We start from the raw sequence: 16,075 nt of genomic DNA, 5'->3' as shown, positions 1-16,075 counted from the left end.
TGGAGACGCTCTCAGCTCAAATAGCACTTTGCGGCCACCCATCTACAGATAAACCGCGTCAAGGTTTCCTAAACCATTGATCGTTTGCCGACCGGTGAGCGCAACTAGCTATGAGTGTCTCAAAATCCATAAATCTAATAAAACTGAGGTTTTTTCTCATAATTAATAATGTAGCCATGGTGAATCCAGTTATTTTGGGGGAAAAGTAAAATTTTGAGCACGGTCTTAGAAGATAATATAATTAATGCAAAATATTTCCAACATATTAAAACATTGGATTTATGTTTCTCTTAAAAATAAACTTCTCTATATCGAGGCTAAATTTCACAAAAAAAAACAATAGCAAAATATTTATTATTTATATTGAAAAAAGAAATAAATTTTCAACGTTACCACAACGTTCTAATAAGCTCAATTACACATTATATCTACAAACTCCACTAAAAATTAATTTATCATTTATTCAAGCTATAATAACACTACTCTCCCATTAATGCTCGCGGACGGATTTTTAAAAGGTTTCAAATTTTCATGTTCCTGATCTTCTTCAGGGATTGGTTCATCAAATTTATATTTTTCAGCTACTATAGGTAACTTACCCAAATAATCTGGACTACTCATTTTATAGAAATCTCTTTTAGGTATAACAGTGAAGGATTTTGGTTTTCTAGAAGACTTTGCGCTCATACTATACGGTAGATCTTCTTTTAACTTTGGCACGTAATTTTCGTCGAAGTTTAAACTTTCTGTCCTGGCTTTGAGCTCGTCTGATGCTGTGTTCAGTGGTTGCTCTCCATCATCATCGACTCCTAGAATTTGGTCTGCGTAAGGCTGTATAGGCGTATCGTTAGTGTCTTCGGGAGTAAAAAATGGCGGTTTTTTTGACGGCTCATTAGTTCTTACCATTTCATGTTTACCATATTTTTTATTATCATCAAATTCCTTCTCAATTTCACGCGATTCTATTTTATATTTCCTTTCTCCTGAGTCCTTTTTGGAATTTAATTCGTATGATTCTCTATGATTTTTAATTATATGCGGCCTTTTCTTTTTTATTTCACCCGACTGTCTATTGTTTTTCATTTCATCTGATTGTTTATGATTTTTAATTTCGTGTGATTGTCTATTATTGTTTCCTATTTCGTCTGATTGTCTGTGATTTTTGGTTTCGTGTGACTGTCTATTATTGTTTCCTATTTCATCAGACTGCTTCATATTTCTAATTTCGTGTGGTTCTCTCTGATGTTTCATTTCATAGGATTCTTTTTTATATTTAGTTTTATCCGGTTGCCTTATATTCTTTATTTCATCGGAATGCTTGTAGTTGTTATATTTCTTAATATATTTTTCATTAGATTCATCCTTTTTGTGATAATTTTTCAAGACTTCTCCCGAATCGTATTTATTTTTATAATCTTTATTCATCTGTTCGAGAGATCGGTCTTTTTTTCTTTTCTTATTGTAATTAATTGTTTCCAAATCCGACCTTTCGTTTTCTTTCTCTATTTTGTATTGTTTTTGTTTATTTCTACCTAAATGCCTATGAGAACTATCATCAGAATCAGTAGATAGATTTTTTTCATTTTTATGTAGCAATTTGGCACTAAGTCTTTCGGTCTTTTCCTTATATTTATGTTTAGGTTCTTTCTCATAATAATCATCGTCTTTTTTAGGTGTGACGTAATCTTCGTAACTATCATTAGTGTTCGTCATATCAATACCTTGAAATAGATTTTTGACGTCACCTTCCCGAATTTCAGAAGACATATCACTTTTAGTAATTTTTACAAGCTCGTGGCTTATTTTCCTTTCTTTACGTATTTTTTCTTTCGACAACTTTTTGTGTTTTTCCACATGTTTTGTTGTAGATTTGATTATAGGGCGCGGTTCTTTTGTAGTCAGTAATTTCGGAGGTGGTGCTACGAAGACATCGGCTATATATCTGTCGTCTTGTACAGGTTTTTTACGTTTCGGTTTGACAACATCCCGATTTTTATCTCTACCTATATCTTTGCCTATCTCTGTGTCATTTCTGGATATTTTTTTATACCTAGCTTGAGGTGTAGTCGGGCCAGGACCGTGCTTATAATCCCGTGAAATTCTTTCCGGGCGTTTTTTCTCCTGCGTTTTAATAGTCTCCTCTCTTTCCATCTCGCTTTCTAGAAATGTTTTATCCTCTTCTGGCTGAGATTCCATAGCTAGTTTCAGTTCATCTTTTAATCTTTGTTTCACAGTTTCAACTAAGTAATTTAAAGTTAGTTCATATTTTGAGTCAGATTCTTTCTTTTGGCTTTTTCTTGATTTTGCGGCATCTCTAGTTTCAGTAGATTTTGAAACGTCTGATATAGAGTCTTGGTTAGTATGTTCTTTCGGTTTGACGAATTTCATGAGATCGTGGGCCATTTTCTTTGGCGCGAATTTATCGGCTATGCTCCTAAAGTCTTCTACGTTTGCTGCTAGCAATACGTAGCTTGTAGCTGGGTTTAGTAATATTGTGATGTAACCTGAAAGCGTGAAATTGATTGAAATGAGAATTTTTTTATCGGTTTAATCATGTTTTCGGTTTTTGTTAACTACATATATTAAAAACTTATACTTATAATTTGTTTCATCAAAAGGTATAGACAGCTGTGTATGTAACAGAATCCACATTTCGCCGTTTATAATTTGTGCCATGGTATAGAGAAAGAATTTATTGCGATATACCGGGTACGTTACAAAAATCTGGACTATCGCTGTGAATACTCCCCCGGAATTCGGAATAACAGCTAATAAATATCTTATTTTTATTCAGGTTCCGAATAAAAGAAAACATCGCGATTAAAAAATGTTCTAAGAGTTCTTTAACACTCAGTTCTTTTAATGAATTTTAAGTCACTAGCCCACACTACCCAGCGTGGTGGACTCAAGGCCTTACCCCTCTATTATTACAAGGGGCGACCCTTGCCCGGCAGTGGGATAGTAATAGATTTTTATTTATTTATTTGTTATATTATATTTGGATAAATATTTCAGCAAAAATGTGACTTACATAGCGTCCAAAATAACAAATACATTTTACTTGTGCTGTCGTAAAAATATATATAAAACATTTTTATTGTCTGTGACGAATTGGAGAAAAATAACCAATTGTTTATGTCCAACATCGTTCCCTTTGAATAAAAGTATTTTGTTAATAAATAATAATAAATATTTGGGACATGTTACACACGGTCATCTGATCTTAAACTATGCAGAGCTTGTACTATGGTAACCAGATGACTGATATACTTAAATACTTCGTCTTATCGTATGGTTAGTGGTCAACCAAGTGTCAAAGTTGTTCAAGCCGGCCGAAGGCCTTTGACGTGGCATAACGACTGTTATCTTAATTGATAACTACCGAGACCGACTTTTTACGTGCCCTTCGAAGCACGGAGACGCCCAGTTCAAATACCACTATGCGGTCACCCGGCTATGGAACGACCGCGCCACCGGTTGCTTAATCCACAGATCGTTTACCGACCGGCGAGCACAACTGGCTAGGCTATACACACTAATTTTTGAATAACTAAACTAAGTTGGATCATTCTTTTTTAATATGTTTGTAACTGATGGGACAAGGTTTACATGGGATCAATGGGATCCAAATTCCTACGGGAATGGAATCAACGGGATCAAAGTAAACTATACCCGGACGAAGTCGGGCATGTCCTCTAGTATTGAATAAAATGCATCAAAATTAAGATTAAATCATTTATTTTATTATAATGACTAGTTAAAAACAGTTTTAAACATTATTTCGTCCAAAATGTAATATTTATATATAAAAACGTTCTTTTAGTCTACGTGTCCTTGTTCAGTAATTATGTGGATTGCGTTTTGTTCGTGCTTCTTACTACCCGTACTTTTTCTGGATACATTTCTGGAACAAAAAATATAATATTACTAGCTGACCCGCGCAACTTCGCTTGCGTCACGTAAGAGAGAATGGGTCATAATTCTCCCCGTTTTTGTAACATATTTTACTGGTACTCTGCCCCTATTGGTCGTAGCGTGATGATAGCCTATAGCGTTCCTCGATAAATGGGCTATCTAACACTGAAATAATTTTTAAAATCGGACCAGTAGTTTCTGAGATTAATGCGTTCAAACAAACAAACAAACTCTTCCGCTTTATAATAATAGTATAGATTGATAGAACGATAATAATTGATAGAGCGTGTGTGTAATGGCAGCTAATTAGTCTATACTTCTATAGTCCAATTTCTTTTATTAAAACAAAAATATATTTTTATGGTAGGTAGTTACCATAAGCAAGTTCTCTTCCCAATCTAGGTGAAAAGTTCATGGTTCTACCGAGCCGTGGTGAAAAGTATTTAGTTCTGCTATCCATCTGGTCTGGGTCTTGTCTGTACCTGCGAAGTTAACGATATATTAGAAGAAATTATAAAAGATAATATGATACACTTGTTTATCACTATTTTAGGCAAATTATTTCCAGATTTTACGATGAATTACTAGAGGGTAAATGAATGTGATCACGGAAAACAGATTTTTTGGCGCAACATAATACTGCAACATATTAGGTCGGGGAAAAAGTCTTTTCGCATTATAGTATGTATGAACTTGTAATAAATTATTTTCTCTACACAAGGAAGTTTAATATTTGGGTACCTCACGGGCTCACTGAAAGAAACCTAATGAACCGTGTACTCATTTGTGATTCTTGAAGCCAGAGATTTTATTACAAGTTCATACATACTATAATGCGAAAAGACTTCTTCCCCGCATGGCGGTTGCACTCGCCGTGGTCGCGAAACGTTAGGCATTTTAAGGTAAATTGGGTTATATTTTTTTTATCTTTATTCTTCAAGGGTATACTTACATATCCTGGTCAGAAGGAGTAGCAGGCATATCATCAGCTAACCGTCTTCCGAGTCGTGGAGTAAACTCCACGTTTTCAAACATTTTTTCTTCGTAGGGAGACAAACTGCGGCCCAGTTTGGGAGTGAAGATCACTTTCTTGGTAACTGGGGACAAAGAATGAGAAAATTACTTGATGCTGTTTAAATTAGGATATTATTTGACGAATATGTCCTAATAGTAACTCTTAAGGAATAAAATTGTGATTTTCAGTATGTCTGAAATGTCTTGAATGATGTGTTACTGGACTTACTAAGCTTTTTTAGTTTACTAACTAATACTTACCATAGCTAAGGTTGAAGTTATGTAAAATTTTGGGAACTATGTTTAAATAGACATTATATTTAAGAAAGAAATACTAGTTTGTCTCACAGAAACTTAAACCGGTCAGATAGAAAGTATAATATATGAAAGATAATATTTACAATGTTTTATTTAATACATTAATCCATATGTATATAAAACTCTTCTGTTACTGAGTGACTGATGGTCAACGCACTAATAAGTGTAGAAATTTGAAATTTGCTATGAAGTTTTCTGAAGTGTACACGAGAACACTAAGAGACGATTTTTGGAGATCCCACCCCGAGGGGGTAAAATTCCACGCGGGCAAAGCTACGGGCGAAAAACTACTTCAAACATTTCATAAACTGTTAATATTAGAATGTTGTAGTGGTCGAAAACTGGTACAAAATAATGTATGTTTGATATATCTTACCTTTAGTTTCCGGCTCGTCTGCTTGACTTTCATAATAAGGGAGTTGATCGTAGTAGAACTTTAACGCATCGGCCGCTTCTAGTAGCTTGAAGAATGTGTGTCTGTGGAACAAATACGTAAGTAAAATCACGCCTTTATTCTATACTTAAGTGTTTTCAGTTAGTGAATTGAACAAGAGTGTCGCCGTGGCGCAGCGGTTTTGGTGGTCGCCACGCTACTACCAGTGCATCGGAAGGCCGTGGATTCGATTCCCACACGGAGCAAACGTTTGTGCGAACACCCATTGTTTGTATGTTTGTAAGTCCCCGCGACACAAGAGCAATTCTTAGTTCGGGAGTTGTTTTTTCAAAAAGAGGAATTCGGATCTTCACACCCTGTTATCTGGGTTATAACACGATACTACTCGGTAAGAATGACAGCCGGGGCCCACAATTAAACGTGCCTTCCGAAACATGGAGGAGCTCGATATGTATAAAATGGTCACCCATCTACAGAACAACCTCCGCAAGCGTAGTTTATCCAAGTATATGCAAATATTATTGATTATTTATTTACCTGTTATCTTCAGGGCTAAGTCTCAAAGATCTCTTGCCAAGTCTAGGTCCGAACCACAGCTGACCTCCTCTGTCGCTATGTGCACCGCTATCCTGACCCGCATCCTGAAACAAATAAAACATTAAATAGTACATCAAATTAAATACAATAACGACTTATAATGAATTCTTTCAACTACTGATTAGTAAAATTTGGTTTCGAAGACTTTGGAGTCGCAAAAAATAAAGTTCTTTTGGCGAAAAGTATGTTATAACAATACTAATACTATTATAATAATCTAATAGTGACTTATAAAAGGATTCTTTCAACAACTCAAGAGTAAAATGGTTTCAAAGAGTTTGAAGACGTAAAAAACTTATTTATTTTGTAAAAAAGTATATTATAACAATACTAATACTATTATAATAATACTCCCTTAGTGGCGTAGTGGTAGTAAGTGACACTGCTTCACAGATTTTTCTACTTCACTCTAACCATCCTTGGTTATGGTCATACAGTCGTATTGGAAGCAGACAGGACATTTATTGTTTCGAATAAACAGGCCCTTTTTGCTTTTTGAAACACGAAATAGATTACCAGATATTATTTATTTTAATATTATACCTTAAACCGCCCAAACCCGCAGTTGGCCAACGTGGTGGAGTCAAGGCCTAACGCCGCCCACATTATGGGAGGAGACCCTTGACCAGCAGTGGACATTAATGGATTACATTTATTATTATACCTTAATTGAAATTAAATAGTTAAATGTGATAAAATAAGTACAATGAGCTAGTGGTATAATTTCATCCCTATTTTCCCCTTCGAGAACAAGGAGTGATATTTTATAGATAAGTTACTTTAATTGCTACAATGAGTAAGAAAATATTTTGTCAAAAATACCTATAGGCGAGATCTAATTAATATTAAGGACGACAAGGTTCTCTTGCCCAATGCCCAGATAGTTTAATTTAATTGTTATCATGCAACTCTTTTTTAGAGACATACTATAGATGTCTGATCGCAAGCGAAAAAAGCACTTTGAAAAGGTATTGCAAGTCATCAACTCTTTAATATTTATTTGACACGTATAACACGTAACATAGGGAGGATTGGAAATATGTATATGGAGGAGGCCTTTCCCCAGCAGTGGGTCAGTAGGTACCAGCTAATAAAATTATAAGCCATCGATACTTTAACTTGAGTCCATCTTGAGTTATAAACCCCCGGTTTCTGAGGTACATTTAGCGGTAATTTATCTATTCAATAGCGTTTAAACTCATATAAAAAACCCTAGTGAATAGATAAACTACCGATAAATGTACCTCAGAAACCGGGCATTGGTCGTAAATATTAAACTCATAGGTTGATCTTTTTAACCCCCGACGCAAAAAGAGGGGTAGATATAAGTTGGACGTGTCTATCTGTTTGTCTGTCTATGGCATCATAACTCCCGAACGGATGCAATGATTTCAATTTAGTTTTTTTTGTATTAAAGACTTATACCTTGTGTTGCGTATGCGTGGCGAGCGCGTGTGCGTACAACGCGAGCCATTGGCATGGCTTAACGACTATTATCTTAGTAGACGACAGCCGGGACCGACATTTTACGTGCCCTCCAAAGCACAGTGACGCCCAGCTCAAATACCACTATGCGGTCACCCATCCATGGAATGACCGCGCCAAGGGTTGCTTAACCTCTTATTGTTTACCGAGCTGTGAGCGCAACTGGCTATGGGCGCCTCAATAAAGTAAGTAAGAAAGTATGTAATAGCCTGAAGTGACCAGCCACTGGCATCTATTACAAGTTACCTTGTGTTGCGTGTGCGTGGCGAGCGCGTGTGCGAACAGCGCGAGAACGACGGTGACGATGTGTACTCGCTGCATGTTGGATACTGAGTGATGAACTACACCGCTATTCTAGCTTATATACCCACGCTGAGAGGACGGGACTACTACAGGGACCGCATTGACATCGCTTAACGACTGTTATCTTAGTAGACAACAGCCAAGACATTTTACGTGCCCTCCAAAGCACGGAGACGCCCAGCTCAAATACCACTATGCGGTCACCCATCTATAGAATGACTGCGCCAAGGTTTGCTTAACCCACAGATCGTTTACCGAGCTGTGAGCGCAACTGGCTATGGGCGCCTCAATATAGTAAGTAAGAAAGTATGTAATAGCCTGAAGTGACCAGCCTCTGGCATCTATTACAAGTTACCTTGTGTTGCGTATGCGTGGCGAGCGCGTGTGCGAACAGCGCGAGAACGACGGCTACGATGTGTACTCGCTGCATGTTGGACACTGAGTGATGAACAACACTGCTGCTCTAGCTTATATACCCACACTGAGGGGATGAGAATGCTATAGGGAACACGTGGGATGAAGAAGTGACGTAGACTTCTTTGTTTGAAGACTTAGCGTAATGATTTCAATGAGTTCATGACAAATAAGATGGACTTTATCGTACATAGATACTCCAATCAAATGGTTATGAGCGATTGAAAGTAAATGTACAAGTTTTTAATTCAAGCAATAATGCTTTCAGTAAAAGGCTGATGATGGACTTTTAACGTGCTTAGATGAGGAAATGCTATTGGCTCTGTTCGTAAGAGAATAGTGGTACCAAGTCATGAAATGATAAAATTAAATGTAAGTTTCCTTAACGGGTACGTAGTACTCAAATATTAACAGAAGTCTGACCGTATACTCGTTAAAAATTAACTCGAGTATAATACGCGCCAATTAACTTTAATTTTGTGAAATAATACAAATGGCAAAACGGAAGAAGGCCCGTAGTTAATGTCTTCGTCACCCACCCTTCTACGTCTCTTGTATTTCCTATCGCCTCTTGCGCAGCGGCTTGTTGTTAAATTCTAACAGCATTATACTAAACTCTAGCCTTCTTATTCAAAAAAATATATGATGTTATGAAAGGCTTATAAAGTGTTTTATTTCTTTCACTCCTTAGCGAAATGAAAAAGAGAAAACATGTTTTAGTATGTAGCTTTTTAACTAAAATAGGTTTATAGTGTGTTTATGAATAAGAGGGTAGATAATAGATACACATAATGCGGGCGGTAACAAAACATTATAATATAAGTTTTAACTATTGTAACACACTTTTAAGTACTTATATTTACATACATGAAACTTAACACGAGGGTTCCCACCACAAATAGTAGTAACACCTACTCAAATGAATGAAATCGTATAGTATTTAAATGCATTCTAGTTTTATCTAACCACGTGGTTCAGTAAGTGAATTGATTCTAATCACTTTAGTATTTCCTTAGGGAGTAGAGCATCTGTGCACTCATGCGTCTATATTTAAAATAGGTCTTAGAAAGTAGCAAAAGATACATTTTAATTGATGTTCTTAACTTTTTTTTATAGACAGCTCCCGCACTAAGAATTGCTCTTGTGTCGCGGGGACTTTTACAAACATACAAACAATCGTAGCGGCGTGGTGACCTAAACCACTGCGCCACGGAGGTAGTCAAAAAGAAATAGATTTAATATACATACATAAATGTCTTCTTCACATGAGGATAGGCAGAGATAAAAGGACGCCTGTAGCTACTTCCTCGACAAATTTCTTTTGCCTCATTCACATCTATATCTACCAGTTTTTGTTCAGGACCGCCGATTACGAGACTACGCATCTAACCATTTAGAAAAACAGCACTGATACGTTCAAGACTCAATAAAATAAGATCTAAGTATTTTGCGCTCCTTGAAATGCTTAGCTCTAATATACCAACCTAAAAAAAAAAAAAAAAAAATCATTTATTAACAGTCCACAGTTGTACAAAACATAAGATCAGTAACTTAAGCCACACTAGGCATAGCCTGTTTCGTGGCCAAAGATTTTAGGCGATTACATAGTAGGACTATAGGTGCAAATAGAAATACAAAGTAAAAATCTTAGTACTAGTAGGAACAAGATAGTATTTTATAAAATAAAATGTAAAAATAAAGTGAGTGTATATGTGTACACCTTTCGTGTATACCTCTCGAAATAAACGAAGTGTTCTCTGCTGTACAAAATATTTTCAACAGCAGACTATGTCAGTAATCATAGAAACGTTAGCACGAAAGCAGAGGACAATAATATCCATTACACTCAAAATTTCGAAAATCATGCGCATAGTTGCGCGGGCGATGAATTTTTAAACTACTTGTCTATCCTAGCATCTATGAGTCATACAATTTTCTTGGTACGAGAGGATATCCCTTTACACGCGCATAGTATAGTAAGTTTTAAGTCTAACTACTTTCCCTATCGATGAGTGAAATGACTGCATTATGTGCGGAGGCAGGGTATCCATGTTTATATTTGTATATCTGATCTCTAGAACTTTTTGACGCTTACAACTCCTTTAAGCTCGAAACCTCATCAGTTAAACTAATAGGTACTTACTAGGTAATTTATATATGAAAAAAAAAATACGTTTGCTACTTAATCACGTCAGAACTAGTAAGAATTATCGCCAAATGCATTTTTTTCATCCGGACAGAGTCATAGAGCTGATCTATCTCGATCATAACCTACTTCCCACACATGCCACAAGAAGCTAGAACTACGAAAAAACAGTTCTCACGCAAAAAAACGCTCTAGTACAACATATCCTGAAGCAAATATGTAAAGAAATAAAAAAATACAACATGGAACTTTACAAACATACAAAATACCGAAACAGCTGCATTAAAAAAACCCCTTAAACTGCAATAAGTGGAGTGGAAACCACCGCAACCGCTTATTATAGTTCAAAATAAGACTTAAAAGTATATTCAGCAAACTTATTTTCATTCCGGTTAAAAATAACTCTAGTTTGAATCTAAATCGGTTAAAATTCCCGCTGGGTTTTCACTGCTATACTAGTAAACGTTCCATGACGTGAGAGGTGCAACTTTCTATAGTTGGTGCATATGTTGTTTGTACCCGTTGAGGGTATGCAGTGGTCATGTTTGTACGTCATAGTTGGTTTATTAAATAAAAAAATGCATTTAAGTTTTACTGAGTATGTTTAGCGTAATGAAACCAGCCAATTGTGCAGGACTTTGTTTATAGTGGTCATTTGTGTGCACAACAGGTACACTCTATTCCTTTACTCTCATAGTCCGGTGGGACGGTAGACACGACCAGTGAGAGGTCAGGCGCAGGACCGACGGCTTTACGTACTCTCCGATGCATTTTTAGCGTAATGGAATGGACCAATGGCCTACGTATTCAACCTGCTATTGTGAGTGCGTATGTTTGAATCCCATGCAAAGCTACTATTTGTATAATAAGCTAAATAAAATACTGGATGTAGGTATCTTAATCCTACTCTACCTTTTATTTTCTCAAATCAAGAAAAAAGTAAATTCTATTCGTAAAAGTCTCGTTATCGAACAATGAGCGCTCATACTGCGAAAGTATGCATGCATATAAATATAGTTAAAGACGAGAAACAAACGTAGGTTACTATATTCACAACAAAAACAACGATGTAAAGGGATGCGTAATAATTCTTGTAGCTTAGAAACTTCAAAATTAATGGAATAATATTCATTTCTTAATGGTAATCAATTTTAAATTACACATTTTACAATCATCATGGCCTGTGTCCATCTATTGCAGATGATTCAGGTGGCGTCAGACAGAGGAATATTTGTTACAAGGTAACATCTTCTTTCGTGGCTTAAAAGACATATGCGGGAGTGACAGCCGCGACCGCAGTTTTGGCAGATGAAAGAGCCTGGGGTCGATGGGGGATTTGAAGCGCATTTGAACATTTTACAATATTTGCATTAATAATAAGTACTAAGTACACTTTCTCAAGGTAACATCTACAAACCACATCTTTCCCCTCTAAAATAAAAATATATCCTTTTACAACCCCTACATCCTTTTTACCCCGTCTCACCCTACAGTATTAAGGGTATTAGATGTAATTGAAACAAATATACCGGTTCTGTCGCGATTACACACCGATTTGTCCTGTCAATCTGCTGACACTATTAATAGTATTGAATTGAGAATTACTTTTAAAATGCAAGACTTTCTATGTTATTTGCATGCTGTAGGGGTTTTTTTTTATTATTAGCCTTTTATGTGTTCCACTGCTGGGCAAAGGCCTGCCTTCTATTCTTCCAAACCTTTCTGTCCTGTGCAATGCACAAAAATGATCGATATTTGGGTACCTCACGAGCCCACTGAAAGAAACCTAATGAACCGTGTACTCATTTGTGATTCTTTAAACCAAAGAGAATTTATTAACAGTTATACATATACTATAATGCGAAAAGACTTTTTCCCCGACCTAAAATATAATAGCTGATACGGGAATTAACGCGAACACGCATTTTACCTTAAAATGCCTAACGTTTCGGCGCAGGTTGCACTCGCCGTGGTCGCAGGCTGACCACGCAGGCCTTTATATTAAACATGCAACGCGAGAGTTTAAAAGTTATGATTGTCGTTAATGGTAATAGGAAAAAAAATATTAATATAAATTTATTGATGGCCTTGTGTTAGGGTAAGGTTTAAGTAAGGGTTTGGTAGGGTTTAATTTGGTAGTTGACTGGGTTAACGAAAAATTGTTAAACTAATAATAATAAAAGATTTATCTATAATGCTCAAGTTTGGGACAACATGGATGATAATGAGGTAAGGGAAGTTTGTAAGGATCACTCCAAGTAGCGTTCTTTGGTCTCTGCTTACCCCTATAGGAAAAATACGTGATATTATGTACATATGTATTCAAATATGTTAAGTTGTATCTTACAGACTTTTCCAGTCGATTTTCGCGGACTATTTTCGTAAATCCCAATAAACCTAAATCCTACTTAATTTAAAAGTTTAATTATAAAAACAATTAAGAGTATTTCGGTACTAAGTATTAACTGATGCAAATGTGGAATAATTTGTCTCAATTTGCTTGATTGAAATTAATGATACGCAGAAGTAATCTGTTAGTTACTCGCTTAATCTTAGGATTATTGTTGTCTATGAGGACATGTTTTAGGATAAGTAGGTTATAGGGAGTTCTGAATCTACAACAAATCTATACTAATATTATAAAGCTGAAGAGTTTGTTTGAACGCGCTAATCTCAGGAACTACGGGTCCGATTTAAAAATTCTTTCAGTGTTAGATAGCCTTTATCGAGGAAGGCTATAGGCTATATATCATCAAGCTACGACCAATAGGAGTAGAGTAGCAGTACATTTTTTTTACAAAAACGGGAAGAATTATGACCCATTTTCTTTATTATGTGACGCAAGCGAAGTTGCGCGGGTTAGCTAGTCTATACTAATATTATAAAGCTGAAGAGTTTGTTTGTTTGTTTGAACGCGCTAATCTCTGGAACTAGGGGTCCGATTTGAAATATTCTTTCAGTATTAGATAGCCCATTTATCGAAGAAGGCTATAGGCTACATATCATCAAGCTACGACCAATAGGAGCAGAGTACCGTAAAAAGTGTTACAAAAACAGGGTCATTTTTGACCCATTCTCTCTTATGTTACGCAAGAGAAGTTGCTCGGGTTAGCTAGTGAAACTATATTTATGGGGTTTAAACAGGATGGACTAATAGGACTTTATTACTAAAGCCAAGCACTTGTATTAAAACCAACATGAAAAAATGTTCATTCAGCAGCGATAGTAGTCTTGGAAAAAATACGAAGGCATCACATTACTTTTGAAGTTAAGAGTGTTTTAAAAACAACGTGATGAAACTTTGCCAAGCACTTGCCAGCATATTACGGTTTTAAAGTAGTAGTTTATCTATCAATAGCGTTAAAACTCATGTAAAAAAAACGCTATTGAATAGATAAACTTAAGAGTTCAAACAAACAAACAAACTCTTCAGCTTTATAATATTAGTATAGACTAGCTAACCCGCGCAACTTCGCTTGCGTCACATAATAGAGAAAATGGGTCATAATTCTAAATGTACCTCAGAAACCGGGGGTTAATCATTTATCGATAGAGTTCCATGAGAATTGAATAACAATATGAACCGAAACCTGTGCAACTACGCATAGATTCTGGGTGGAATATATATCTAGCTGGGCTCGCTGATATTACAACTACTCGGGGCTAGGAAGCGATACATCTCTTCGTATACCACGCGACCGCTGATGAAGGCACGCGTACGTCTGGCTTCTAGCCGCTCTACTATTTCGATAGGATGTTTCCTTTTAGGCTCGTGTCTTCACATATTATTTGGTGCAAGTCAATTAACACAATTGATAAAGATTCATTTTAGTTTTGCAAACATTTATCAATTGTGTTGGTTTCATATGAAAAAATAATCTAAACTAGTTCAAATTCCCACGTTCAATGTTACCCAAATGATTCAAAGTTACCCAAGTTGACTGTACTTGAAACTTTTACATTTATGCGTCAAATGCCACGATAAAAATGCTAGACCTAGTCTACAAAGACGTTTTTTTTTTCAGGTCATCATTGTAACTCTTCAAACACAGCTAACGGCAGCACAGCGTAACCTCGGGTACTAAACTGCATATTGACTTTAAAACAATCTATTTTATAGCACTTTTACAAGTAAATATGGACTTTTATTTAATCACAAAACGACGCAAGTGGTGTTCTACTGCCTTGTACATAAGCCGTTCTTCTTTTGAGCAATGAGAATAGTACCTAGTAAATACGCATGCATTTTTATTGAAGTACCTACCCTTTTAGTGGAAAAACGACGTAAGTGTAACTTTTTTGTATGGAACATAAGACGTTTGGCTTCTGACTGTTACAAGCGATATATTGGTACAGGTGTTTAGTAAAAGGATAATAACAAAATAGCAATTAATTATTAAAACGTAAGCATCGTGATGTTGGTAAATATGTTTTTATTTTATAATAATAATAGATTTATTTATTTTTTGTTATTTAAATAGAGTGTGAAAAGGTATTTGCGTTTGTATTTACTAAGAACTGTGACGTATGGATGCAGTTAAGTCACTTTGTTGATAAGAGGTCGATTTTAAAGGAAACTTGAGGCTGAAAGGACACAGGGTATGGGACAGTACCCGAACTTAGTATCTAAGTATGGTATATTAGGTCGAGGAAATAGTCTTTTCACATTATAGTATGTATGAACTTGTAATAAAATCTCTTTGGCTTCAAGAATCACAAACGAGTACAAGGTTCATTAGGTTTCTTTCAGTGAGCTCATGAGGTAGCCAAATATCGAGCATTTTTGTGTAGAGACAAGATTTCATTACAAGTTCATACATACTATAATGCTAAAAGATTTTTTTCCCGACCTTATACTAACTTATGCCCGCAGTTTCACCCCAATTATGTTTTCCCTAAACATAGTAAACCTGTGTTTGTTTCCAACTCTATGCGTTTCGTGAATATCGCGTCAATATATTTGTAAAAGCATTACAGAAAAACTATCGCATTTATAATATTAGTATGGATATTGAGTTCGTTTCTTTTATTCTGTACTAGCTGACCCGCGCAACTTCGCTTACGTCACATAAGAGAGAATGGGTCAATATTTTCCCCGTTTTTGTAACATTTTTGACCAGTACCAGTAGTTCCTGAGTTTACCGCGTTCAAACAAACAAACAAACTCTTCAGCTTTATAATATTAGTATAGATTATGTATGGCTCAACCTCTGGCCCAGCTCAGTTCAGTAAGAAGCGTGTTCGCTTTAATTCCCGTATCCTATTATATGATGGCATGGCCACACAACCAGCAAGGTGCCGTACCGGTGGCTTTGCCTGTTCTCCGGGACGCGAAGATCTGTCTATCTATCTTTTCTACTACAAACTGCCACCGAGAACTTCGCGACCCGTTTCCGAAAACTCCTTTATCATTGCAGTCGTGTAGCGAAGACCTTTACAAGCATACAAATATAAAACACAAAGCACTAGAGCAGTTAGATCCGAGCCGT

General features: G+C 36.1%; 2 protein-coding genes across 3 annotated transcripts; both read right to left on the bottom strand.

Moving 5' to 3' along the window:
* Window positions 1-345: 345 nt before the first annotated feature.
* LOC142985485 (uncharacterized) lies at window positions 346-3,084 on the bottom strand. Its single transcript, XM_076133687.1, has 2 exons — window positions 3,032-3,084; window positions 346-2,504 (listed from the first exon to the last, which is right to left on the bottom strand). The coding sequence occupies exons 1-2, from the start codon at window positions 3,054-3,056 to the stop codon at window positions 469-471; spliced, it is 2,061 nt and encodes a 686-aa protein (XP_075989802.1). The 5' UTR covers window positions 3,057-3,084; the 3' UTR covers window positions 346-468.
* Window positions 3,085-3,703: 619 nt separating this feature from the next.
* LOC142985457 (PBAN-type neuropeptides-like) lies at window positions 3,704-8,464 on the bottom strand. 2 transcript variants are annotated; one of them, XM_076133652.1, is made up of 6 exons: window positions 7,970-8,069; window positions 6,179-6,282; window positions 5,624-5,724; window positions 4,868-5,012; window positions 4,291-4,397; window positions 3,704-3,904 (listed from the first exon to the last, which is right to left on the bottom strand). In XM_076133652.1, the coding sequence occupies exons 1-6, from the start codon at window positions 8,042-8,044 to the stop codon at window positions 3,846-3,848; spliced, it is 591 nt and encodes a 196-aa protein (XP_075989767.1). In that variant the 5' UTR covers window positions 8,045-8,069; the 3' UTR covers window positions 3,704-3,845. The 2 variants fall into 2 exon arrangements, with proteins under 2 accessions (XP_075989767.1, XP_075989765.1); XM_076133650.1 differs by lacking the exon at window positions 7,970-8,069 and adding an exon at window positions 8,382-8,464 and having other exon boundaries at window positions 3,705-3,904.
* Between the last annotated feature and the right edge of the window lie 7,611 nt (window positions 8,465-16,075).

Source organism: Anticarsia gemmatalis, chromosome 30, assembly GCF_050436995.1.
Source record: "Anticarsia gemmatalis isolate Benzon Research Colony breed Stoneville strain chromosome 30, ilAntGemm2 primary, whole genome shotgun sequence".
Taxonomy (NCBI): domain Eukaryota; kingdom Metazoa; phylum Arthropoda; class Insecta; order Lepidoptera; family Erebidae; genus Anticarsia; species Anticarsia gemmatalis.
This window is presented reverse-complemented; position numbering and strand designations above follow the sequence as displayed.

Excerpts from the sequence above, each read along its gene's own strand:
- LOC142985485 (XM_076133687.1), bottom strand. The coding sequence starts at position 3,056 with ATGTATTTGTTATTTTGGACGCTAT. Across the intron at positions 2,505-3,031 it reads TTTGTTATTTTGGACGCTAT|GTTACATCACAATATTACTA; the intron begins GTAAGTCACATT and ends TCACGCTTTCAG.
- LOC142985457 (XM_076133650.1), bottom strand. The coding sequence starts at position 8,456 with ATGCAGCGAGTACACATCGTAGCCGTCGTTCTCGCGCTGTTCGCACAC. Across the intron at positions 5,013-5,623 it reads AGACGAGCCGGAAACTAAAG|TTACCAAGAAAGTGATCTTC; the intron begins GTAAGATATATC and ends CTTTGTCCCCAG. Across the intron at positions 4,398-4,867 it reads ACTCCTTCTGACCAGGATAT|GTACAGACAAGACCCAGACC; the intron begins GTAAGTATACCC and ends TTAACTTCGCAG.